Source organism: Manacus candei, unplaced genomic scaffold (genome assembly GCF_025592945.1).
Source record: "Manacus candei isolate 608988 ecotype Guabito, Panama unplaced genomic scaffold, ASM2559294v1 h1tg000049l, whole genome shotgun sequence".
Classification (NCBI taxonomy): domain Eukaryota; kingdom Metazoa; phylum Chordata; class Aves; order Passeriformes; family Pipridae; genus Manacus; species Manacus candei.
Window position 1 is genome coordinate 13,128,278 of NW_026138097.1, and position 25,353 is coordinate 13,153,630.

Genomic DNA, 25,353 nt, shown 5'->3' on the forward strand with positions numbered 1-25,353 from the left:
AAAGCACCTCATTAACACTGAAGTGATCTAGTTAACTGTACCTACATTATAAACACCTCTAAAAACTGATGCCACAAAAACACAATTAGGGGTATATTTTTAAAGACCTGCTATACTCAAACGGGAAGGCAGTCCAAATAGTAAAATTGCTAAAGGATTGGCAGCTCCTTAAATCCTACCTTCATGCTTACTGAGGCAAAGGCAGACTGTCAATTTATTCCCCTGTCTTGGAATCACCAGGAACAGGTTTAGATAGCCACAACTTCACTACAAACAGAATCTCTTCAAACTGACCTACTGCTGTAAGCAGCACATAGTAGCCAGCAGAAGTGGGACAGGTAAGCACAAATACATCAACAAGACATCTGAGGAGCACTAAACTAGGTTTATCAGGATTTACATTTCCCAGGAATCCACCATTCAGTGTGAGAGTTTCTTTACTGTCTCTGTAAAAGATTGGTGCTGGCAGCACTGAAAATGGTGCCTGTTTTTTTTATATTGACTGTTTTCCAAGAATTTCCTCCATTTCCACCATGCCACTCCATGTTATGTAGCCTTCTTGAGCTTACAGCACCGTGTGCAAGTCTGACAAGCTATTCTGTCAGATCCAGTTTGTGCATTTTCACCTGCCTGAATGTTCCCATGGAGGTCTGAAGTCACTCAACAACCCAACTTATCTCCATTGTTCTGGCACTTCAATCAGTAACACTCAAAAATGCCTGAGAATGTCCTGGGCTCCTCTGAACATGTGAAAAACATGTAGACATGCAAAATACTAGGAATTAGGGTGAAAAATTTAATGTCTCCTTAGCTTTCCAGCCACTAAGCATTTCAGTTGCAACCAATTCCAATAGGAATTGTTTATCTGAGACTCTTGATGGACTTTGACAATCCTAGACAGAAGGAAAGAGCATATACCTGTGCACATTAATATACATCTGGAGGAAACATGGTATCCCTCCTGAGTCACATACTGAAATATGAGGATATGGGAAGAATTAGGCACCTTCTTACATAGGTCCAGGCTAGGAGCCCTGCAAATCTAGTAAAACATTTTACTTGTTAGAGACTTGTCATCGTCTGTATTTTTTGGGGGAGCACTAATCAAATAAGAAAAAAGACCCTAAATTGTCCCATTTCAAAGCTAGAAGCTGAAAACAGAAACCTACTACTGTCATCTGCTCCCTTGCTTTTACTTCTATTCAGGGTCATTCAATCCACAAATTCAATTCAAAAGTAATATAAAATATGCATATGTTTACATAACTAGGGCTAAAAATGTTCTACAAATGGCAACCATGGGAATGGTTTCTAAATTATATAGCAAAAACAACAAATTAAAATAAAACATGGTTAGTAAGAAATAGAACATATACCATTTTATGTCTCTCCAACTTGTTCCAGCTTACTGAGTTACACAGTAACTTTTATTTATGTTCTTCTCTCTCTGTATATCTCTATCTCTATATACTACACTTGAATAAGCAGCTCTGGATGGTTCACTCCCTAAGTTAAGTCTTTACATGTTTCTTAATACACTTAAACTCATAGAACAGTTGCTGACATCAATCCACAGCTAGCACATGCTGCCAAAATAAAATTTACGAGCGACATATCATCAGTTCATGGATTTTGACTCGGTTTTTAAAACTAGAAAGAGGAAAGTAAGAATGAATGCATGCAAGTATGTGTAAGTATACAATAATCGCATCTATTCATGCTTGTTTCTCTTCCTGCCATCTAGATTCTTTGTTCCTCGTTTATATTGTCTGCCACATACTTTTTATCTTCAAGCACTAAGCACAGGTTCACTTCAAATTAGGGATCAGTTTGACAATTAAAAGACACAGACTGGAAGAACAATGCACTTTGAGGCAAAATTTATGCTTTTGTTTACAATGCCAGTGTTACCCAGCCTCACGGATTTAATAGGAAATACCTAGACATAGCCACACGCAAAATTTGACCTGAGATATTTGGAATAAAGATGTAAAGCAAAGTACAACTTGATCTTATGTAAGTAAAAGTCAGTTGCTATTTGCTGCTTTGTGTTATCTAGGTGACATTGGCGCTAACTAATAAAAAAAAAATGGGAAAGATCACACTGCAAAATAAAATGAAGTGAAATCTTCGCCTAGTACTGCTCTGTGGCTAGCATGACTTTAAGGCAATCTGTGCTTTGTTTATCCTCTCCTTGCCTGCCCACTGGGCTGCAGGACAGAAGACAAGCTGAGAAAATACTGTGAGCCAAGGATATGGCCTAGATGCCTGCTTGAGATACCCAAAGGCAAGCATAGCTCTGGATGAGGCCCTGCTGGTTGTCTCTTACAGTTTCTTCACTGTGGGAGTTATTCTCTGGGCAGACCCGGGACTTCTGTAGGCATTTTACCTGATGCAAAAGGGCTGAAATGCGAGTACTGAATCTCTTGTGCATGCTCTGTTCCTACCATGGGTAAGGTTGTCTTCTGCTGTCAATTCCTGCAGTGAATATGATGCTGTCAACATCTGTCTGGGACACCTCTGGCAGGAAGAACTGGAGACTCAGCTTGCATTATATCGAAGAAGCTGCTATCTGACTTAAGGATTTTCCCATGATATGGAAAAAGGAAACAAAATTATCCAGAAGTACACTCTGAGCAATCTCAAAGCAGACAGTATTGAAAGAATAGAAAGCAGCTCAGGTTTTAGTAAAATGCAGTGGGCCATTGGCTGGAGAGGATATCCTATGGCACAAAAATGATCGCAGGCAAATGGTAAGAAGGCACAGGTCACTGTGTTCACGTCAGTTCAGAATTAGTTCCAATTTTTTAAAATCTTGTCAACTGCCTAATTTATATTTCCTAGCCTAATATTTAGTGAAATTTAATTAAAGTGGTGGTTGGATTTAAGCATTCCACCATAGTATTACCTACCCACTCAGTACAGCACTGCTCTCATCACAGACATACTGATTATGGTTTACCCAGCAGTTGCTGCTTCTCCACAGAGGTCTGATTGGTCCCATGGTGATCATGCTCCTCCTGATTTCCAGCTGTTACATTTCATTAAGAGACAACTCAAATTGCCTCAGTGGTTTCCTCATATTACTTTTCCACATAAGCAGTTGGTTCAATTATCATGGGGATGCCAAGGAGTCAGGAACAGGATGAGAGGGTGGCTCATGAGACTCTCTTCTTACACAGGGGTAGTCCCACTTCAAAAGACTTTGGGAAACACTCGCACGAGCAACTAGCAAATGAAAATTACTAAAGATATCCTGGAGACTAATGGGACCAATGCATTTACATTATTCAAGCAAAACGAAACAGGAAAAATTAAGCAAATGATGACCCAGAAATCAGCATTTTGTAAACAATTTCCTGTTTGTTATTCATCAACATAATTTTGTTTCACAGTTATCTCCTCTAATAAATGCATGGATATTTTTTCTGTTCTTCTTTCCTTGAGAGTATTACTTAAAATGGTCTTCTCACTAACAAAAGTGACCTAGATATCCAGTAAAAAGCCTTCTGCCTTCAGTACATTTTTATATAGGGTCAGGCCTGTTGTCATTGAAGGTGATGAGAATTTACAACTGAGTTTAAAAGACAAAAAAGTGCCCTACATCATCTGCTGTAGGGAAGCAATGTAGTGAGCTCAAACACGTGTATAGATTCCAGGCGAAAAAAGTAGGACATGAGCATATACATATAAAGGTTTTACAGAACTAGCAGATGTTAGATGAATAGGGAGACTCTACCCTACTTGCTACAAATCAACTATAATATGGATCTAGGGCTCCTGAATATTAGCCCTCTTTTTATCCAGCTTCTCTGCAGCACAAGAGGCATCATTAGACCAGCAGCAGAAGTACTTTGCTTAGCCCATACCTTGCCACATGTGCTTGAAATAGCTATTGCTTTGTTCATCTTAACCTACAGGGAGTTTCAGACCAAGGATGCACACCAATTTATTCATAATATGCATACTGGTACCATGGTTGCTCTGGCACTGGCTAAGAAAAAGCCCTGCTCTTCTGCAGATACTGCTGGGTTTATTAGATAGTGCAATCCTCAAAGCCTGTCTTCTGTTTCTCCCATTTATCTGTGCAGTGAACTATGATTTCGCATATTTTCAATTAGCACAGAAGGGGAGCGTCTCAGCTCTCTTCCCCCGCGGCTTTTCTATCCTGTGTATTTGCAATGTTCAGTTTTATAGTCTTCTCTTCTAAGGATGCAAGGAAAGAAAACAGACCAATATAACTCATACTGCAGCGAGGGTCAACAAGGGCACTCAAATATACATGGTATTTCCTGGATGAAACCATGTTGCCAAGACAACAGATATCACACATAAAAGTCACTCTCTCCCTCAGGGCATATAATTTCACATATACGTTCTGAGGATCCTGGTCAAGTGCAACTTCTTTCTCTCAGTGGTCATTTTGATGATCAGGACCCGAGGAGAAAGATGTCATGACTATTCTGAAGAGCTCAGAGCCAGCTCAATTCAGCAAATGAACCAGTGCCAGAAGACAAAGAAGAAATTGCAAAATAGCTACGTCTTCAGCAGCAGCAGGGGCTCCGGTCCTCTGGAAACCAGTGTTCAGGTGTCAGCACATGGGATCACAGATGGGATGCTGTTAATTGTTTCTGACTGATGGGAGGCAGTGGTGGGGGGCTCACTCACGACCCTCTGCAAGAGGAACTCAGCTAACTCCCTCTTAACAGATGCAAGCATACCAACTAAAATGTCCTGACCAAAATGTGAATAAGCATTAATTTTGTTAATTCAGGGGCAGCAATTCATGCTTCAGCTGCCTGCATTCAGAAGGTCCGACATTATGAATGACACAGCTGAGGTTTGGCTTGATCTAAGTGCAGTCACTCAAACGAGGGCAGCTGAGTTAAGCCAGTCTCACAACCCTTGCAGTGAAATCAGAAAATGGACTAATCTGCTAGACTAACAAACGGAGGGATTTTGATTGGTTTTGTCAGCTTCTTGCAGTGCATTTTAGCCTGCAGGAATGTTGTCTGCACATTATTGCCAGAAATACCACAGCGTCACTGGCCTCTCATTTCAGCACAATGCCTTTGCAGATTCAGATGCAAAAAGTCAACATCAATATTTAGAGGTAGCCATTCCAAACTGGAAGCTTTCTGGGGCGTAAACATCACATCTAAATAAAAGATAAGAGTATGGACTTGGTTAGTACAAAGGATGAGTACAAGTGCTAGAGCTCCTGCATTGGCGCTGCCAACAGCAGTTCCATGTTATGGAGATCAACAGTGGATTCCTGACCAACTGTAGGGTCAGTTTAGATCTATTACTAATTAAGAGTAGCTGTCACTGATTTAATTATTTTAATTCATAAATCAATATACATGAATTTTTTGTAATAATCTTCCCACAACATTTCTACATTTGTTTTTCTGCAGAGAAGTGCCCTATCTCTCCAAGGAGTCTTATCCAAACCCCAAAAATACCTGGAGAGTGGCATTCAGAGCCTGGCTCTTTTCAAAGCAAATGGAAGAGTGAGGACACACAAAGATTTTCCACCAATCATAAAACCCCAAATTATTTCCATAAGCAATTTCTCAGAAGTTCCCTGTCCTGATCCTTGCCTTTCCTACCTCCTTGAAGTACATTTGATGAGACATGTTCCAGACATTCTGGAGTTAGCACTGAGATTGTAAAAGGATGTCATGTGTGTTGCCACTCTTCCAAACTCATTGCCCTGTCTAAAACCAGAACAGCCACTAGCTGGTGAGAAAAAATGCTACCACTCAGGCACATGTAAACTGTAGCCCAAATGTCATCTGAATATTTCCCTCACAGACAATTACATCTTTTTTTAATTGATGTTTAATCTACCTGTAGCATATTTTCTTATTAGATATGAAATTGGGAGGAATGCTACTATAACTAAATACAGACTTGATTCCATGCCCACAAAAACCAGAGAGAATCAAATGATCATTTTTATGGGGCTTTTGATCAGGTCCATAAAGCATATACTCTATTAGAAGTACATGTACAGTTTTGAAAATAGAAGTGCCAGCACGAAAGTGTAAATGCAGTACTGATTCTTGATGATAGTGATAGAAAATTCATAGGTTTCAAAGTGTCTTGAGGCAGAATTTAACCACAAAAGGCTGCAAGAGTGCGTTTTGAGTATTTGGGCACACTCTGGAAACATTATTAAACAATAAATTATTGTTTATTACTGCAAAGAGCTGAGCACCCCCGAGTCCCATGGTCTTCTTTTGGGAACAAAGCACCTCAGAAGGGAGACTGTGCAGCTGGCAGTAGCCTTTGTGGCCAGTCTATAAGAGCAAAGGCTTTTGGTATTCAGCAACTGCCTGCCAGGCACCCTGTGCCCAGTGAGGACAAGGGGAGAGCTCATCAGATACAGCAGGAAGAAAATCAAATTCATTGTCAACCATTTTCAGCACAAATGTATGTCATTGCCTTCAGGCAGAAACATGCCTGGACATTCTTTGGACCTTCCTCAGAGTACAGCTGTTGGTCCCATGCTACTTTTAGGAATAAATGAAGAGCACATGGAGATCACGAGCTTCCTGCAAAACATTAGGGAGGTGAGCAGTTGGTATTTTCAGGTTCAAGTGGTAGCTGGTGGCAAACATAAATTCCCCAATTACTTTTCTTTTAAAAATGGGCAAACAGTGCTGTTGGTTAAGTTGAAAAAGTATAATTCATCATAGCAAAAGGATGGCTTTTACTGCCTGTTTTGATAAACAGAATTGTTTGCGATTGCCTGATTAACTTGGAGAGGTGAATATAGAACTCTGAGGATATAAAAGAACAATCAATAGTGTTAATTACCAAATTAAAATCTTTTTAAGAGGAACTAAGCTCTATCCTTCAAAAATCTACATGGACATATTCACCTGCAAAATAAGACACCAAGATACTGCATTTTTCAACCTAGAAACATACACCTGCTACTCCAACAAGAAAAAAGAAACAGAGAGTGATGGTCAGCATCATGAATCTATTCCACTACTACTTTTATCTAAAAGCGTGGGATATACTGCAGATAATAAGCAACTCAGATGCAGTCAACAACAGATAGTATTATGTCTTCAGCTTATACAAACAAACGGAAACGAAAGTAAGTTTTATTTTTAACTACTTCTTTATACAGACCATACCACAGAACTGAAACATTCATCTGAAAGTGTATCAATAAAGCACACTATGAATATTCAGAAAATCCATAAGTTTCTTCCACTCGTGAGTTTAACTTTTAACAAGGATGTGTATTTTTTCCCCATGCTTTTGTTTTTCAAGACTTTCTTCTAAGTTTTAATAATCTTCTTTATTACCGAAATCCGAGATTCTCTCTGAAATACTTGACTTGGTGAGCTGCAGTTCTGAAGAAACCCCACACATGGACAGACCAAAAGGCCTGGTGAAATTGCAATTAGGTCCTGAAATACTTAGGAGTCCAATAATCTATAGGTGTTTTTTGCAACAAGACTGGGATGAGTTAGCACCAGAATCTGGAAGAGAGCACAACAGCTTTCTCTCTTCAATAAATGCTCTAATTACCACCTTGGACTTCCTTCCACCCAGTTCCTCAGGCAGCCCAAGTAGCCAAGTGCAGCTTTCACCAAACAGAGCCTCTAGAACCCATCTCTTGTGGCAGCTCAGGCAGTTATCTGATCTACCTTTTCCTGCACAGTAGCTCCCATATTTACTTATGCGGGTGCTCAGGAAAAGCCATCTGAATTAAGTAATTCAAGAAGGATCACCAATGCCACATTAAACACTTGTGTGGGCACTTTAATTCAGAACTGAGTTTGCCTTAATGAGTTAAAATAAAATGAATGAGTTTATGAACTTCATAAACATCCACTCAAGGGTTTATGATATCATAACTAATCTGCTTCATATTTAAGGTTTAAATAATTCAAGTTACAGTGTATAAACAAGCCCTAGAATAAACAAGACTTAGACCAAGATTTCTAACAAACTGTTCTTTGTCAAGCTATCTTTGATTTCCAATTCATAATCTGTTTTTTTCCTATTACGTCTCTGTACACAGGGCAATTCAGTTTCTCTTTCTAGCAACTATTTACTATGCCTCAACATACCCCAGCATCCCTGGAAAGAGCTCATGAAGCTAATGGTTTTGTCTAGGTGATTGCCATCCATGTTTCAGATGCCCACGGAGCTGAAATTCTTATCTCAGTTGCCAGTACCCTATACATCTAGCTGTATGTGCCTTTTAAATGCAATTCATGGACATGGAAATAAAGGGCAGCTACTGTGAATAAAAAATCCCATCAGATTAGACTCATTGGGCTGCATGCTCACATTACTGTAACAATCCATTTCCCAATCACAACACGGGTCAGAGGCCACAGCAGGATTCATTTGAGGTACCTTCATGCTTGCCTTAGGGATTCCTGCTTCATTTCCCCCCTGTGGGAAACACTGAGAGCAAAATAGTATTCCAGGAATAAAACTTCCTCAAAAGCACTTTTTAATGAAGACATCTAACAAATTTCCCTTTCAGCAACTATTTGGTGGCAGCAGCATCTAAAAGGAGGTTTTCCTCTCCATTTTTCTCAGAGGGAGAGGACCACCCTGACCTCTGATCAAAGTGCAGGGAAACCAGTGGAGTAACTGAGCAATTTCCCCAACTGAAGCACTGGGTCTCTGTGGTGCCACCAGTGGACTACACTGGGTCTCAAGACTTGCATGTGCACCACAGATACTACTGACAGATGACAAATTTGTATGTCTCTATTCAATGGCTGTTGCTTTGGTGGAATAACCAAAATGACCCACGGTATGGTTACACTTGATGATATTAAAAGTCTTTTCTAACGTAAACGATCCTACGGTTCTAGGAATTGCTTAAAAGCAGGATGCTGGGACCAGCCAACACCCTAACAGAAAGGACCTGCAGCTTTTTTGTGCCACTAGGATAACCTGGTGCTACAGCTGCCCACTATCGCTCAGTCTTTATTCTCATCACAGATCAGTTGCCTCATGGCTTCATGTCACTGTGAAACGCTGCTATTTTCTCCTGTGCCTTTGAAAAGGGCAGTGAAAATCGGAAGAACAAAAGCCAACAGTCTGAGAAATACTAACTAATTTCCATCCTTCACATGCAACCTAAAAATAAGTCAGCTTCAATGCATTTTGTTGTTAAACGAAAGCATCCTAAAATAACCTGTAAGGACCCAGTCTGAAGAAGACACTATCTTCATGAGGCACAGCAATAGCAGCTGAGGCTGTACAACTTTTTACACAAGAATGAGCTTCTTCCAAACACTCTTGTTCTCTCTCCTCACAACCAGATATTTCATTATTGCTGATCTGTTGCTAAAAACAGTTCTTAAAACATCTCCAATGAACGTTGTTCTCTAATCCATATACCATGCAGAAGCTTATGCTATTAACAGCATCTGTTTTCAATCATCAAAATTTTTACATTTTCTAACAGATTAACTGTATTATTATATTATTTTAACATGAATGCATTGTTAGAATTATGTTGCAGCATTACAGTTTGGGTGGCCTCATATAATCTTCACACAGCAGCTGGAAATGTAATTAGCATAAAAACCAAACAGCCTCATTAAACATCCCTTTCCTGTAAGAAGGGACACATTTAAAGGCCTCGTTTCACACGTTCCATTACAGCTGGCACAGGGCTGGAACAATCCCCAAAGGCATTTTTCAGTCCAGCTAAGCAAAGCCCTCTTCTTAAACACTGGAAATGTTCTGCAGCAGATCTCAGGAAGACACAACAATACTGCTCTGCAGTAGAATACATGCTCCCAGAAGAGTGATTATACCCCCCCATTTTTGAACTAGGAGCTTCCAGTTGGCAATTTAAGTATAAAAATAGACAACTGCTTTCATTGCCTTCTTTCTACAAATCAGATCTGCAACTTCCGAATGCATTTGAATTCTTTTAATCTCCTTAAAATGACAAATCTCAAAACACTGATAATTTATGATTCCAGCTATAAAGACGATAACATTTTTCTTTGCCACCACTTTGCCTTGCTAGGAAGTGCCTTCTGCCACCCTAAGCTTTGGGCTGTTTATCTAATTGTGAAGTTGAAAATAACCACTGACTGTAAGAATCTCTGTGTATCTTTGGTTCTACAGCCGTAAGCAGACAGACAGGTTAGTTTTGCTCCCTCTACAGAACGGCAAAACTGTCGCCTACAGTTTTGTATGAATTGTGGTACATTTTTCTGGCCAGTTTCTCAGAAGACATTAAGAAAATGTCAGTGCATGCAAAGAAAAGTTATGTGCACTCCTAGGATATTTTTTTTCACTTCCAAAATTCAGAATACATCAAGTGTGTAGTTTTGGACCAACGCAAAAAAACCCAACCTGAAAATGGGTTTTAGTTTTCATTCAGTCCTTGAACGCAAGCAGTGTAATATTTCAGCAGGCCTAAAATACAAATGTTCTGTTGTCTATCAGGCCATTTTATATTTGAAATTAAAATTTTTAACTATACTTAATAATATCTAGTTCAAATTTCAAAGAGAAATCTAGATTTGAATAAAAACTCTTCTAAGATTCATCTAGAAAACACTGAAATACAATAAGCTTATTTTTTGGAATTTCCTTCAGATAAAAACATTTGCTTCATTTAATGTGCATTTGTGAACAGCCCAAGTTCCTGCAAAATGGCACTTTTCTTCAGTGAATGACATTTTGCACTTCTTGCAAAAAAATCAGAAAACAATGAACAAACTTACTAACTCTGAAAAGTGGTTGTACTGCTGGTTTTTAACAAAACCAAAGCTCCTTTTTGCAAGTTTGGACTAAGTTTTACACCAGTGTCATTTTTCTCTGTTATCCCAAAATCTTGGAAATGATTAGTGATTTTCAGCAACGTGTTAATGTTCTATGAGCTGCTTCAGCACAGCAAAAACACCTGGCTGGGACCAGTGTCTGTATCACCTGCTCACTGTCTCACATCAAAAGGGTCATTGGGGTTTTAACACAGAAGTATTAACAGGTTTTGTCATGAAAGAGAACGTGAAGGACTTTGGGGTCTTTCAGGCTTCAGGGTAACTTCAGACCCAGCCAGCCTGCAAGGGAGACTCCACTCTCTTTCTCAAAGCTGATTCAGAATTACATTTCCAAGTCATCAGAATAAGAGTATGAAGGAAGAAACCCCATAATCAGTTCTGTTCTCCATACTTAAACCTAGAGACAGTCTAGCCTGAAAGTATAAGAAGAATTATAACTGAAATATGGAATAAAATTCAGATATTAAATAAAATTCAGAAGAACAGAACGGGACCATAAAATGCTTTAAACCACGGTTATCCTTGTTAGCCAACAATCCAAACAAAACCACCATTTTCTCACTGAAAATAGGACTTTTGCAGATAGATTTCAATAACCTGGTACTTGGAAAAACCAACCAAAATCTCTCAACCCATAGACTATCTCCTCAGAAGTACAGGCAGAGGTGAGGGCAGGCATGTTTGCAGGCAGTGCTTCTCCTTTGTTTCCCCAGGCAGAGGTCTTTCCAAAATAGCATGACTAGTTTAATAGCCTGAGAGTTTTGCCTGAGAGTTTTACATGAGAAAACACAAGAGGCAGTCACTGGCAAAGCAGAAGGTTTAAGAGAAGCCCTGACAGCATATAATTGAATTTCTCCTGATTGGAATATTCTGGAAAGAAAAGTTCAAAATATTTACCTGTTGTAGTTAGAAGTAATAGGCAGTAGGAATAAAATGATCTGGGTATAGTTTATGAATAGCAGTTCTTCTAATTGAACAGATTTACCACATTTTGTTTTCTTCTTGTTATTCATCAGAAACATTGAAAGTCCTTGCCTGTAAGTGTTTCCAATTTAAGCAATCCCTCTGCTGACTGGGAAACTTAACTTACATAAACACATTGACATATGATTTTTTATAGACCATTTTTAAAAAAAATTCTGGTTGGAAAAAACAAAGCACCAAGACTTAGCAAGTGGAAAAAAATAGCATTTGAACACAAAATGAATGTCTGTTTTAATGTAGTGAGTGAGGGGAGTGAGGCAGCTAAAAGTTGCCTGAGTGGATTTTGTTTTGGCACACGATTATCTTTAAATGGCTTGAATGAGAGTGAAAGCAAATGGAAGAGCATATTATACCCTTCCTGAAAAGCAAACTGAAAAAACTCAGATGCTCCTTTTTTTTGGCATTGTCTACATTATTGGGCTTAAATCTTTAGATCCAGCACACAGACCTCAGCCATTTCTATCTAACAGACTAACTGCTAGCAAGAGAAGATTGTTATCCCCTGTACGTATAACTGTTAAAAGAGTCTTAAGGCCCTTTGGCAGCTGATCAACCCATGAATCTGCCCTGATAGTCCTACTCCCCCAACCCAATGTCTCCCAAACCCACTGATGATGCCTGGTTTGCCTTTTGGCTCTTTTGATATCCTGGGTCTACTTCAGCCCCAGTCTTCACCGCTTCCAACTGCCCAGTCCTACACCTTGAGACAGGTTCTAGGACACCAACCTCTACAATTAAGCAAATTAAACCTTAAATTAGGTAGGAACAGGTCTTCCCTATTCTCAGGAGAGCACCCCAAGCATGAGGCTAGGAAGTAAGAGTCATGTCTTTCTTTGGTCACAGAACAGGACATGGCTCACTAGCTCACCCATAGGTTTTGGGGATGGGAGCTGTGGCACCAGAGGACTGATCTGAGATCGCTGCCTTGTGGAACAAGTTGTAAGTATTTATAGGAGGGGAATCTGCGACACAAATGAAAGGTTTTAAAGTACCTAGGAGGAAGGGTTGAATTCAAAAGATTCCCCTTTCTCTCTTTAGTATTACTGATTGTCTCAGACAACCATTTACTTGGCAACAGAGCTGCTGTGGAGCTTTCTTCTGACACAGGTCTTTCTTTGCTCATAACACAGGGTGCCAATGTACCTTACCCAAACATAGATTAATGCCTTGCCTCTCGTACTTACAGATGAACTTTCTCCACATCCCTTTATTTTTCACCATCTCCTGCTTTCTCATTCCGACCAGTTTTCTTCAAGTACAAGCTACAATGCTTCCTCCTCCTTTTTGCCAGACTACTGCAATTCAGTGAGCAAGGATGGGGGAAGACGGATGCACCAATTCTTTAAAATAAAGGTCACCAGAAAGGGGAAATGACAAAACAAGACATTTTTCTCTATTCAAACTCCTGCAAGCAGCTGAAATATTTTATTTTTTCTGAAAGGTTGCAAACAGTTGGCTTTTGATAGAAGCAGTGACAAAAAAACCTACGATCATATTTCAAGTAAGTGCGGAATTTATTTTCCCTCAATTTTTTTTATTTCAGAAGCACTTCCTTCTCCAAAACATCGCCAGAAAATGGCATTTCACCAGCATGTCTATGGCACTCCAGCAAAACACATCCAGGAATATTTTTCAAGTTCACAACAAGGTGAGCAGAACAAGATCAAGGTATTAAAAGAAAATATGACAAATGTCTGGCAGAGGAGATAGTAAGCTTCCTCTCTTGCTATCTGCTTTGCTCGTTCCCAGAGAGCCCAGTGTGGCTTTAAAAACCTCATGGAGCCTGCTGGAGCCATCCCAGCTGCATCCAGCCATGGAAATGTGCTTGAAAAAAAACCCCCTCTCTCTGTTTCTTCCTGGCTTCTTCTAACATAAGTGAGACTGCTCCTTATCAGAAACCATCCTATAATCTTGCCATTCAGAAGTTTGGCAAGGGGACCTCAGCCCTCCAGGGAAATAAAGGTTTCCACACTTTCTGTGCAAGATGAAATTTCAGGTGAGTTAAAAAAACATAGACCATATTTTTTACTATAGCATGAGTAAAACTGTGGCTGAGTTTGATTTCTTTTTCTAACTCTGCGTATATAGAACTTCACTATCAGAAGCGTTTATATTGTACTGTAGGAGTTTCTTTATCCATCAAAGAACTTTCAATGGGACCTTCTGTGATAAAATGATTTGCAATCCTGACAGTGAAAAACACTCTGTGCTGCAGAGACCTTAACTTCTGTCCAGTAGTAGAATTACTGTGAGAATTAACTTGTTTCTGTTCCTGCTGTGGTACGCTGTCTTCCCTCTCAGACTGTAATCTCCCTTCCCATTTGCTCTGAGATTGAGCCTGTCCACAGCTGGGCCCATCTGTCACTCACAGTGCATGTCCTTTACAACCTCCTTAACACACCACCTTCCAGCAGAAGAGGTCGCTCAGACCAAACCCCAGATGTAAGCTCATCTGGCGCTCACCATCTGCAACAACAGACCACCCCACAGTGCAATCTTTTCTACCTGCTCTGCCTGCTCTACAAAATACCTAATGATGATGCTCACAGACAGACCAACTGCAAGGCAAAAGCATCAGATGTCTGCATCAAAACCTGTGACTTTTAACTTCACGACTAAGTCAGCACCAAGGCAATGTCAGACTTTGGACCCTTCTGCATAGTCACTGCAGGGATATCAAAACCAACGTAACCTATAAACATATAAATTCTATGAAACACACACATCCTTTTAACCTTCTGAGTGTCAGTGACAATACAATAATGAAGATGGAGGATGAGGGACTTATTATACTCAAACATCACACTTGGAGTATTGATGTGCTGAAAGGAACCATATATAACAAGCATAACATTAAGGTCCTCAATCAACCAAATTGTGTATTTCTGTCTCACCTTATGCAATGACCAAGTGTGAGAAAATAACTTTTCCTATTAACTTAAAGGGGTTTTTTTGCCAATTGACCGCTGAATTATATTTTAAAACATTCATTTCTGAATAAATAACCAGAGCTTTTAGTCTGATAAAGATATAGATACAAAATGTTAGCATTTGGAAATACCAAGAAAAAGGCAACCTTTCAACCTTAAATATCAGCCTGTCTCTCTCTTTCTTCCTGTTCTCTCCCAGAGAAAAACTCCCATTAATTTCAAAGGAAGTTGTCAGATTAGGCCATGTGTTTTGTCCCTTACCACTTTCAGTATTAAAAATTATCGACTCTATTGTTGCAGCAAACAAGAGCCTAATAAGATATTTGTATTAGTATTATTTTTTGATAATTACTGATGTTCTACGCAGGTGGTAAAGCTTGGGTGCATGCCTGTAGGACACTAATAGGAATATTTTTTTTTCCAAGTGTCACATTTATCAGTGCACTAGAAGAAAATAAGCCTGTATTATGAAGTTTCATGCTGGCTCTCATTATGCCATCTCACAAGCTTGTCCTTTGATTTATTATAAAGATTAAATATATTTTCTCAGTGATATCAGAAGAATTAGACAAGAGGTCATGGAAATGCTGACAGAAAAATGTTAGTTTTGTGTGTGTAAAATCTTTTGTATGACACATCCAAGGTTCAACCAATGCTGCTTAATTGCTGGGGGGATGCTGGTGGATTCCTGTTCCCCAGGGTTGGGGATGACCAAAACTGTGGGGTCCCAGCTTTCACACAGTCCAGAAGTCAATCTCTACCCCTGCCTTCTGCAGGGTGCTCAGCAAATTTCACATCCTTGTCGATTTTGCTGCAGTTAGTAGCAGAGATGCTGACAGGAATACCAATTTTGCAGAGCAGCTGCAGGATACTGTTAACTTCCTAGAAATGGAAATTTTCCTAATAAAAAAAAAAAAGTTTTGGATTCAACTAAGATCAAATCCAGTACTGCAACTGACAAATGTTCCTGCAGATCCAGCTTTTAAATTAGTTTTTCAAATACTGAGGTCCATCTTACTAGGGGAGGAGATACGCTGGCGTGTCTGGTAAAGCTTACTATTCCTCTGAGAAGAGAAAATTCATGTTTTAACTCGGGTTTTAATCACTATGTATTTTCCAAATATTTTGGTAATGGGGCAAATCTTCGCAACAGTTCTTGGGATGCCCAGAGTAGACTATATAGGCATATTCAATCCATCTTCAAACGAATCAGTCTAACCACAGCTCAGCCTCACCTCCTGGAGCTGGATAAACCATAAAAATAAATAGTAGGCAGGCTTTGGCAACCCGTAGTACCTCCTGAACAGCCATGGTTATTCTATTAGCAGTAACTAACTAACCCAGCATGTTGAAAACAGATTCAAAGTCAATGTCACCACAGTGTCCACATATCCCTGAGAGCTATGCAGTTTTCATGGAAATCCTGCTACACTGCACTACGGTTATGATTGAGACAGAACATGAAAGACAAGCCTTTTGTTCTGCAGAAACATGTAATTTTTGGTGACAATGGTTTCTCAGCTCTCAAGTCAAAAAATACGATTATCACTCACAAGTAATATAGTCATCTGCTACAGTTCATGAGTTTTTGGCTGATGAATCAGAAAGCAGCCTAAACAGTACACAGTAAAGAACACCTTCGGATATAAACCTTAAAAACTCTTATTCTGCATTTAACCTCACGCAAGAATTCGCACTTAGTTAAATGAGACTTCTCGCCCAGTTATGACCCATTTTCAGGAGTACAGGCTTTGGGGTGCCAGAACATACTGCCAAGTCCTGCCTGAAAGCTTCCACTGTGCAATACACAGGCACAAAGCAATTGGGCTGTAACTCAAGCTTCATCTGGCACTTGAAGGAGCAAGATACTTACTGCTTTCTTTCTAGTCCTAGTGAGAACAATAAGAAATCAGGAAAAAAAAATCATGTTTTCTCACAGACAATCCAGGCTCAAGACTTGCAAAACCACATGTAGTAATTATTGGTCATTGTGCAAGAACAAAGAAAAGAAACCTTCCAAATAGATGACAAAGCTTCCACAATGTGCACCAGTGCCCAGATCTGGGATTCTTGCTTAGATCAATCTACAGTATAAAACCACATTTGTGCAGTTTTCTATATTTTTTTATTATTAAAAAGGGTCTTGCACAAGGAGTGCTATAAAATGATGGCAAAAGGAAGGGTGTGGCAGGAATTGAGATTTCTTTTTCTCAGAAAACAAGTGACATATCTTTCCTGCCCAATGGAACAAATAATTTCTGGTTACAGAAGTGTCTCAACACAGTGTCAACTTCTTTGTCATGTATTTTTCTCGCTCCTCTATTAGCACCCACAGGAGTTTGAATGTGGCTACATTGACCACTAGCATTATCTTTTCATACCGCTATTTTCTTTATTCATGATCGGCTAAATCAGTGTTACAAGATTTCTTATGAGTTATGCTCTAGCTCTAGTAGCAGAACCTGAATATACAGCCTTGGTGAGCTGCTGCTTTAATTGTAGTGCCCTCAAGGTGTTGTTCGGGGGTTTTTTAAAGAAATAGTTTGTAACAAAGGTAAAATTCTCTTAGAATCTGATAAATCTCTCCAAGCCAAGTTTCAACAGTTTAAAAATATATAAATTGAGGCTGTATTACACACTTTTAGTCTTGTAGAGCAAGAAGTTCCAGATTAACAAACCGACCCCAACGCAACTATTACCTGCCGAAGTGTGCTTAAATTTTTCACTCTTCTTCTTCCTCCATTTCCATGGCTTAAAAAGTCTCCCGAGAGTGGCAAATTTGCTTCTTCTTCTGATCGGAGGTGTGTGAGTCCCAGGTACCAGAGAATCTGAACGCATTGCAGCCAGTCTTTCCACTTCCTCAGCTGTAGTTTCAGCAAGACAAAGAGAAAAGAAAATGAAAGGGGGAAAATTAAATAATTGTTTTAATAAATTATCAGAGAACCACACAGATGGCTAAAGTTTTCCACAGTCACAGAGGACAGTAACAAAGGGAAAAATCATAGTCCTTATTATTTTAACATTTTCTTTTCTTTCAGTGGAATCCCTAATCTACTGCAAAGAACAGTATTAACAATTAGATTCAACAGGAATATGGATTATTACAAATCTTTAACAAATTGTTCTACATTGCTCTAGACAGCTGGCAGTTCATCCATCAGCCATTCCTGGGGAAGTGTGACAGAGACTGAGGAAGAAAAAGCTCAAACAAAAGGATGCAATACTGCTTAAAAAAAATTACAAGGTTGTTTGTTTGTTTTTTTTTTCTTTTGCAATGGAAAGAGCCATTTCTGTCAACTAATATTTATCATGAGCAAGGACCCTGATAAGTAAAGACCCTTTGGTATCATTACTGTGTCCATTGAAATTAGCTTGGGTTATAAAAGGGGTTGCATTAGGAACTTCCTAGTGAGAGAAAGGGTGCTAAAAACTCACAGAATCATAGAATTGTTTAGGATGAAAAAGACCTCTAAGATCGTTGAGTCCAACCGTTAACCCAGTACTGCCAAGTCCACCCACATGCCACATCTAGACACCTTTTAAATCCCTCCAGAGATGGTGACTCCACCACTTCCCTGGCAGCCTGTTCCAATGCTTTACAACCCTTTTCACGAAGATGTTTGTCCTAATATCCAATCTAAAGTTCCCCTGGTGCCACTTGAGGCCATTTCCTCTGGTCCTGTCACTTGTTAACTGGGAGAAGAGACCAATCCCCACCTGGCTACAACCTCCTTTCTCCTCTCACATTTGCAAGGAAAAATTTATGCTGATAGTTTCGGGAAATAACATCCCTGTGATTAGAGGCACAGAGAGACGTAAGCCAGGACCACAGAGAAAACACCAACAGGGGGAAGCTATCAATAGTCTCTCTGTGCCACAGCTGTCAGGGATGCAATAAGCTCTCCCAGCCCTGAGCTGAAGGATGCATGCTCTCCCCCTAAAAAAAGCATCTGTGTAATTCAGTCAGCATATAGGAGGCGGTTTTATGTATGGGTTGTTGCTGGGTTTTTTTTTGATTTTTAAAGTAGTTATTAGCATTTGTTTTTTGGATTTTTTTAAGGGATACCATTTCCCAGGTTTGTGTTGTAATGCAACACTGCCAGTAAAACTGATTTTAGTGGTTTGTACACACAGATTCATAAAGACAGGACACAGATTGTCACCTCTCCCACACTGAAGAGAACAGCCCAGTGTTTCTATTCGGCTCTAGTATATTAAGTATTAATCTCAGCCATGAGCACGGGCTCAGGAACATCAGCAAGAACACTGCTTTCAAGAGGTGAGCACACCCACTCCACACTGACAGAACCACCAGAGATTTTGGCTGGAAAATTCTTATGTATCTCAATGGAAATTTTTCTGAGACTTTAAGTGAGCCAAATTTAGGTTGGTTTTCATGGGAACAGTCAAAGATGTATTTCTAACAAAAGGAGGTTTCATTATCAGAACTCCAACTGAAATACTATTTGAGTCCCTCAGGTTTTTGTAAGAAGGTTGGTTATTTTGTTATTGCTTTTTTGTTTGTTTTGAACATTGACAACACAATCCTTTTTCCTGTAAAATATCACGCTAGATACAGTTGCCTGTAACTTTCCAGATTAAAAAAAGTTAGCCAGCAAGATGGAAAGAGCCTAGCTGTTTCAGTGGAAACAGTTAAAAACTGCTATTCTTTGGGATAATGGAGAGGAAGGCAGACATTTCTGAGAACATCTTTTTCCAATTTAAAGCAGAGGGAATAAAAGATAATCCGGCCAAAGCATTTAATTCTGTTCCAGCTCTTTGTGCCAGACTGCCTGGAAAAATACCTTCTTATCCAAAGAACCCCTTACAGGGCTCTGTCCTGTACAGGGGCTGGGACATGCTGCATTAAGGCTGGGAATTGCCTGGTTATGCTGAACAAGCCATGAGAGTAAAAAGAAGAGGAAATCATAAATTTTCTTATGCTTTCTGATTTCACTAGAACCTTCTGGGTTTTGAAGACCAGCATGGGGTACAGACCACTGCCCTCTATGTGTAGACCCAAAGGAACCACGTCTTTTCCCCCTCCTCCAGTTTTAAGATGCCTCTAGTTAAAGCACGTAAGATCCCACTGTGTTCCACTGCTGCGATTTTTCAGAGATGCTGACAAAAGTAATAGCTGGTATCATCTTTGCTGCCTTACTTGGGGGATACAGGAAGCGGCCCATTGAGCAAACTGCACTACTGCTGCTCAATTAGGCTTCCTGCTGATAAACCCACAGCTGAAACATATTGAAATTCCTCGTTGCTCACCCTCTCACCTCTTCCCCATCACTGAGCCAAGATTTGTGCTATCCACGTGCCTTAGTTACTAAATCTCAGAGCTGCAACAACTCCTCTTTGATAGCTAGTCCTAACTGGTACTGCTGAGGCCATTCCCTGGAGAACTGACATCCCTTACAGATTCTCTCCTTTTCCAATATACAACCCCCTCTGTCCCGCACCAGCTGAGCTCTCACTACCCCCAGGGAAGCTTTTCCCACTCATGGTAAATGAGTATGGATTCGCAGTCAGGTAAAACTAACACTGGAGTCAAAAAGAATTTACCCAAAGGGTGGGTTCATCGAAAGCCAAATGCAGTGTCAAAACCATTTCCATGTTTTGACTGCTCTTCTCTGAATTTCAGTATTGTCTCTCACACAAATCTGTGCCCTCGAAGTCCTGCAGTACTTGCTATCAGTCATGAACGTGGCCCTTCTCCTTCATCCTCTCCAAACACACACAGACAGCTCCTAGCTAACGCAAGTAAGAGCTCTTTTCCCCTCTCGTTCGCATTTCTCAGAAGGACATGATTTTTTTAATGAGAAATACTCTTAAGAGCACTGCTAATTCAAAGCATAACAATCACTGGCTAGGAATAAACCACATTAGCATAAAGCCATGACAGTTTTAATACAACAAGAATAAAAGCAGACCATGATGCAAGAAGTAAATGCCAGATTTCTGTGCTCTTCTTTGCTGCTGCATCTTTTGCTTGAGTTGGCTGGGTTTCTCTGCCTTTTTGGTTCCTAATGACTATTGACTGGCTGTGGGCTGCGACACCCACTGCTGACAGCAGGCTCTGTAGGCTGGTTTCACACCTTTGCTGTTCCCAAAAAAGCTGGTACTTGCAGGAATGGAAAGTAACCCAAGCCTTTTTTTTTTTTTGTCTTCAAAGAGGAAAGCAGGCCCAGCCTGATTAGTCTGCTGAACTGGGAGAAGGAACTGCCATGTGCATTAGTGCCTGTAGTCACACTGCTGAGATCTCATCTTGAGGCCACCTGATGCTTATGGGTCACGGTTGCTGCTGATACTTGGTGCTATTGGGAACTTGTTCCGATTTTTTTCCAGGATCTTAGAGATCTTGATGAGACACAGAGAAATACTGGGACCTGAACTCAAGGCAAGGGGGTGATGCACCCCCCCTCCCACTTTCTTCTGTCCAAGCTGTCATTCTGGACTGGCAATGGGGAAACTAAACCTGAGAGTTTTTCACAGGTTGTTTGGCTGTGAGACAGCTCTCAAGATTGTTGCTCTAGTTCTTAATACTCTTGAAGTCCACACAGACTTCATATAGGGCTTAAGCAAGACTTGGGGTTTTAATGAAAAAAACCACCACAAATCAAATGCAAAAGCATCCAAGTAATATAAAAGAAATTTCAGAAACATGTTTGAAACACACTATAAAGGAAAAAGAGATCAGGCCATCTTGGGCTGTTCTATATGTTCTTATGATTTTCCCACATCTTTCAGATGTCCAGTAAGAGGCATTGGGGTCACCTACTTTTTATATTTAAAAAGCATAGCAGGCCCTCCCAAAGACAACATAACTTACTAAGTTTCCCTGGAGAACGACAGCCAGTTTTCTCATTCCCACCACTGGGAATCATTTCATCTATTAATGTTGTTGATATATAGTATATCCAACTCCCATTTTAGAAAAAAAACCACTCTTACTGCATTTGGGAACACAGAGCAATTTCATTGCTGAAGGCTGAAGCCCACCCATCCCACCTGTGATCTTCAGAATTACCTTCCTCACTGGTAATCACACTGAGTTCTCTCTCAGACCTTTCCTTAACACTTATTATTCTTAATCAGACATATGATTATCTTAATAGGCAGTTTACTTCACAAAGTTAGATTTTAATCCCTCCTAGTAAGCACCAATGGCTGCTTTGTGCTTTCTGTTATATTTGCACAAATCTATAGTAACAGGCTGAAAATTATCTTGGCCCTAAAGACGCAATTAACTAAATGTGCCATTTTATTTAATGACAAAAACTTTATATAAATAGAACAAATCTAACAGAATACTCCTTATTGCCAATCAACATCTAACCATTCTGCAGACTAGTTTCCAACAAACTCCTGTTGCAAGGTTTCTTTTGAACTCCGCATCCCAAATACCCTTCATTTCAGACTACATGGACCTTATTCTAGCAGCTTTGTTCAACACAACGTGCAGACGCATTATGTGTCTTTTCGAAATGACAAGAAACCTGAACAACTAATTGCTGAGCAGTTATGTCTACTCTTTACCTGAATGGAAACACTTTCAATTAAAAAACCACCTTGTTTTTCTTTCAGGAAAATGGTTTATTCTCTGCTCTTCTATTATCTTCTGTTCAGTTATTTCCCTTTAATTTCCCTTTGTACCTGGAATTAATTTTCATTAGCCCTGCCTTTACTATTTGAATTGCCCATTTAAACTTTTCCTTACTTCTCAGAGGTCTGTTTTCCAATGAAAGACAAGGCATGGCACGCAGCAATCCAAATGCAGTCTTGCCAAACGAGGATGATTACCTCATGGGTTGACAACAGCTCCCACTGGATGTATGCATTTGCAGTGGCACTGAGTTGGCTTAGTGGGTTTATGAGCCATGAATAGGCTGTCGGTAGCTTTTCTTTGCATGCTAATCAGCACACATATTTTCCAAGCCCCTGCCAATTATTCCTGCTCCCCAGGTGTGTAGCACTTCGCATGGTATCCATAAACCAAGTCTCTCACCCTTTATACTTGCCTGTTTCAGAACAAGTATCACACTGTGGCACAGCTCTTCTCTCAGCTGAGATCTCTCTGTCTCAGTCTATTTATTTCTCTTGTTGGAATAGAAGTGCAAAGAATAGCTTAGGAAGTCCAATCCCTTTAGGACCCTGCTTTCGACTTATCCACATTTTGACGTAAAACGTTAATTATTCATGCTGATTGCAATCTGAAAGCCATTTTTTTAACCTCTGCAAACTATACTGCACTGCATGCATCACTCTAAACACGTCTTTATTGATATGAAATCTCTCAAAACACTATTTTCTGTACTATAAGATAATACAAAAGATTTTTACTTGCAACAAAAACACTTCATCAGGTTATGTCAACAATAGCTACATAATCTCTTCCTATAAATCCTGTAATTATAGAAAATAAGGAGTGTTAGATTTTGTTGATATCAACTGTTTTGTGTATCCCTTATTGCTCTTATTACTCATCAGATTTTCCATCTCTTAAACATTTACTACATATAGATTCAAGGCTAAATCAAGTAAACAGTACTGTAGCTCATCACCATTGTGCATCTAGACACTGGAGCAGAACCCGCAGGTCTGTCATGGTCACCACACACACACACACTATCTGGAGACTCAGCAGCTCCAAAACAGGACTCAGAGAAGTCACTGCAAGTGTAACACACATCCAAAAATCAACCAAGAGAAAAACAGGGCCAGCAAAAGCAGTATCACAGTAGTTTTGGGGCTACAGGAAGACAGTTCCACAAGTACCAGGAGTTGCTCTGGCAAAAAACTTCAGCTTGAAAAGAAGGGATATTTTAACCTTCCTAAATGACAAACAGAGAGAAGATGCACAGTTTATGCTTTTAAGAAAGCAGAAGAAGCAAGATGAGATGTAAGGACTTTTCTATTAGAGCAGATAGAGAACTCATTTGGCAAAAAGGAGAATCATGGGGTCACTTTCATCTTCCCCTTGAGAAGGCTTAAGCCCACATCTCCCATTTTCCTTGGGAACACTACCACACTTCATACCATGATGGATGAAAGAGTACATCTATCCTACTAAAACTGCTATTTTAAGGAATTCAAGACCTACTGGGTCTGAAAGAAAGCTTTAGTGATAATTAGGGCACTCATCTGCCAGCAAAAACACCCTTCTCCCAAAACTATTCCTGGGCTTTACCCTTGGTTAAATAACCTAAACCCTCTTCTGCTTTACTCATGGATTGAAAGAAACTGCTGTTCACAGCTGTGATTTGTTGAGAGCTCGATTCTGTCCAGTTCTGTACAAAGGAGAATATAGAGGAGTGAAGATACTACCTCTCACCGTCCCTTTCTTTCACTTCTGGTAGGGGATCTCCTGTTTGAAGCATGAGGGGAGAGAGCAGAGAGGTGAGGTGCTGTCTCCTAGGTCGTCTCCCTCCAGAAAGCAAAAGCAGGAGAGGACAGATTGGTATATGGAGCCCCATTAGCAGAGCTGGCCAGGCACTCAGTGAGAGGGATCCATGCTTCAGCCTGTGAAGAACTGCTATAAAAAACTCATGTTGTGGTGTAAATGTCAGATACAAGTAGAATTTCCCATCTAGGGCATTGACTCCAAGGCATCCTCCTCATACTGTAATCACACTGTCACACTAAAAACTCATCTACTGAAGAAACCTGGACTTTTCTAAGTCACCGTTACAGAAACAGGCGCTTGGAAAGCCCCAGCCCATTGTGTGGAGCCTGGAAGGGAGCAGCCTCTAAATGCAAACATGTTGGGAGCTGGATGAACCCATATTCAGCTCATTCAGCTCCTGAGACTGAAAACAACCACCAGTAAGACGGAACCGACATTTCTACTCACAGCTATGTGTCCACTAGCACAGAACATTAGAAAAATAAACCTCCTTAAAAGGTATTTTGCCAAGCCTAAAAGAAGGAGATTAAATCTCACACCACCAAAAAATTCAAGGGAGAAAGCTGGGCAGAAGTCATACCCACAGGACTACTGCAATTGGAGGCTCTAACATTATGTGCAACAAATGAAATGCTACCAGGCAAAACAGTTGCAGTGGGGTTGTGACCATCACTGTAAAAGTGGGCACCAACCACTGGCAACACCAGTAACACCTCAAATACATGTTGAGCTGGTTTTGGCTGGTATAGAATTAATTTTCTTCACAGTAGGCGTCATGGAGCTATGTTTTGGACTTGCGCTGTAAACAGGGTTGATCACACAGCGATGTTTTCGCTACTGCTGAGCAGGGCTTATTCAGCATCAGGGCCTTTTCTGCTCCTCACACCATTCCACCAGTGAGGATACTGGGGATACACAGGGAGCTGGAAGAGGAGAGAGTTATGACAGCTGACCCCAAGTGATCTAAGGGATGTTCCGGACCACATGCTGTCATGCCCAGCACGTAAAGCTGGGGGAAAAGGAAGGAAGGGGGAGATGTTTGGACTGATGGCGTTTGTCTTTTCAGGTCACTGTCACGCATGATGGGGCTCTGTTTTCTGAGGATGGTTGAACACCTGCTTGCCCATGGGAAGTAGTGAAGGAATTCCTTATTTTGCTTTGCTTGTGCATGCAGCTTTTGCTTTACCTATTTAATTGTCTTTACCTCAACCCACAAGTTTTCTCACTTTATTTCTTC

General features: G+C 40.2%; 1 protein-coding gene across 6 annotated transcripts in view; it reads right to left on the reverse strand.

Annotated features, from left to right (window-relative positions):
- The window catches only part of PHACTR1 (phosphatase and actin regulator 1), a 301,109-nt gene that overhangs the window by 104,152 nt on the left and 171,604 nt on the right, over positions 1-25,353 (reverse strand). For all 6 annotated transcript variants that reach the window (XM_051799185.1, XM_051799182.1, XM_051799188.1 and 3 more), the window contains one exon: positions 17,410-17,574. In XM_051799185.1, the coding sequence (XP_051655145.1) occupies positions 17,410-17,574 (165 nt within the window). The remainder of the gene's footprint in view (positions 1-17,409; positions 17,575-25,353) is intronic.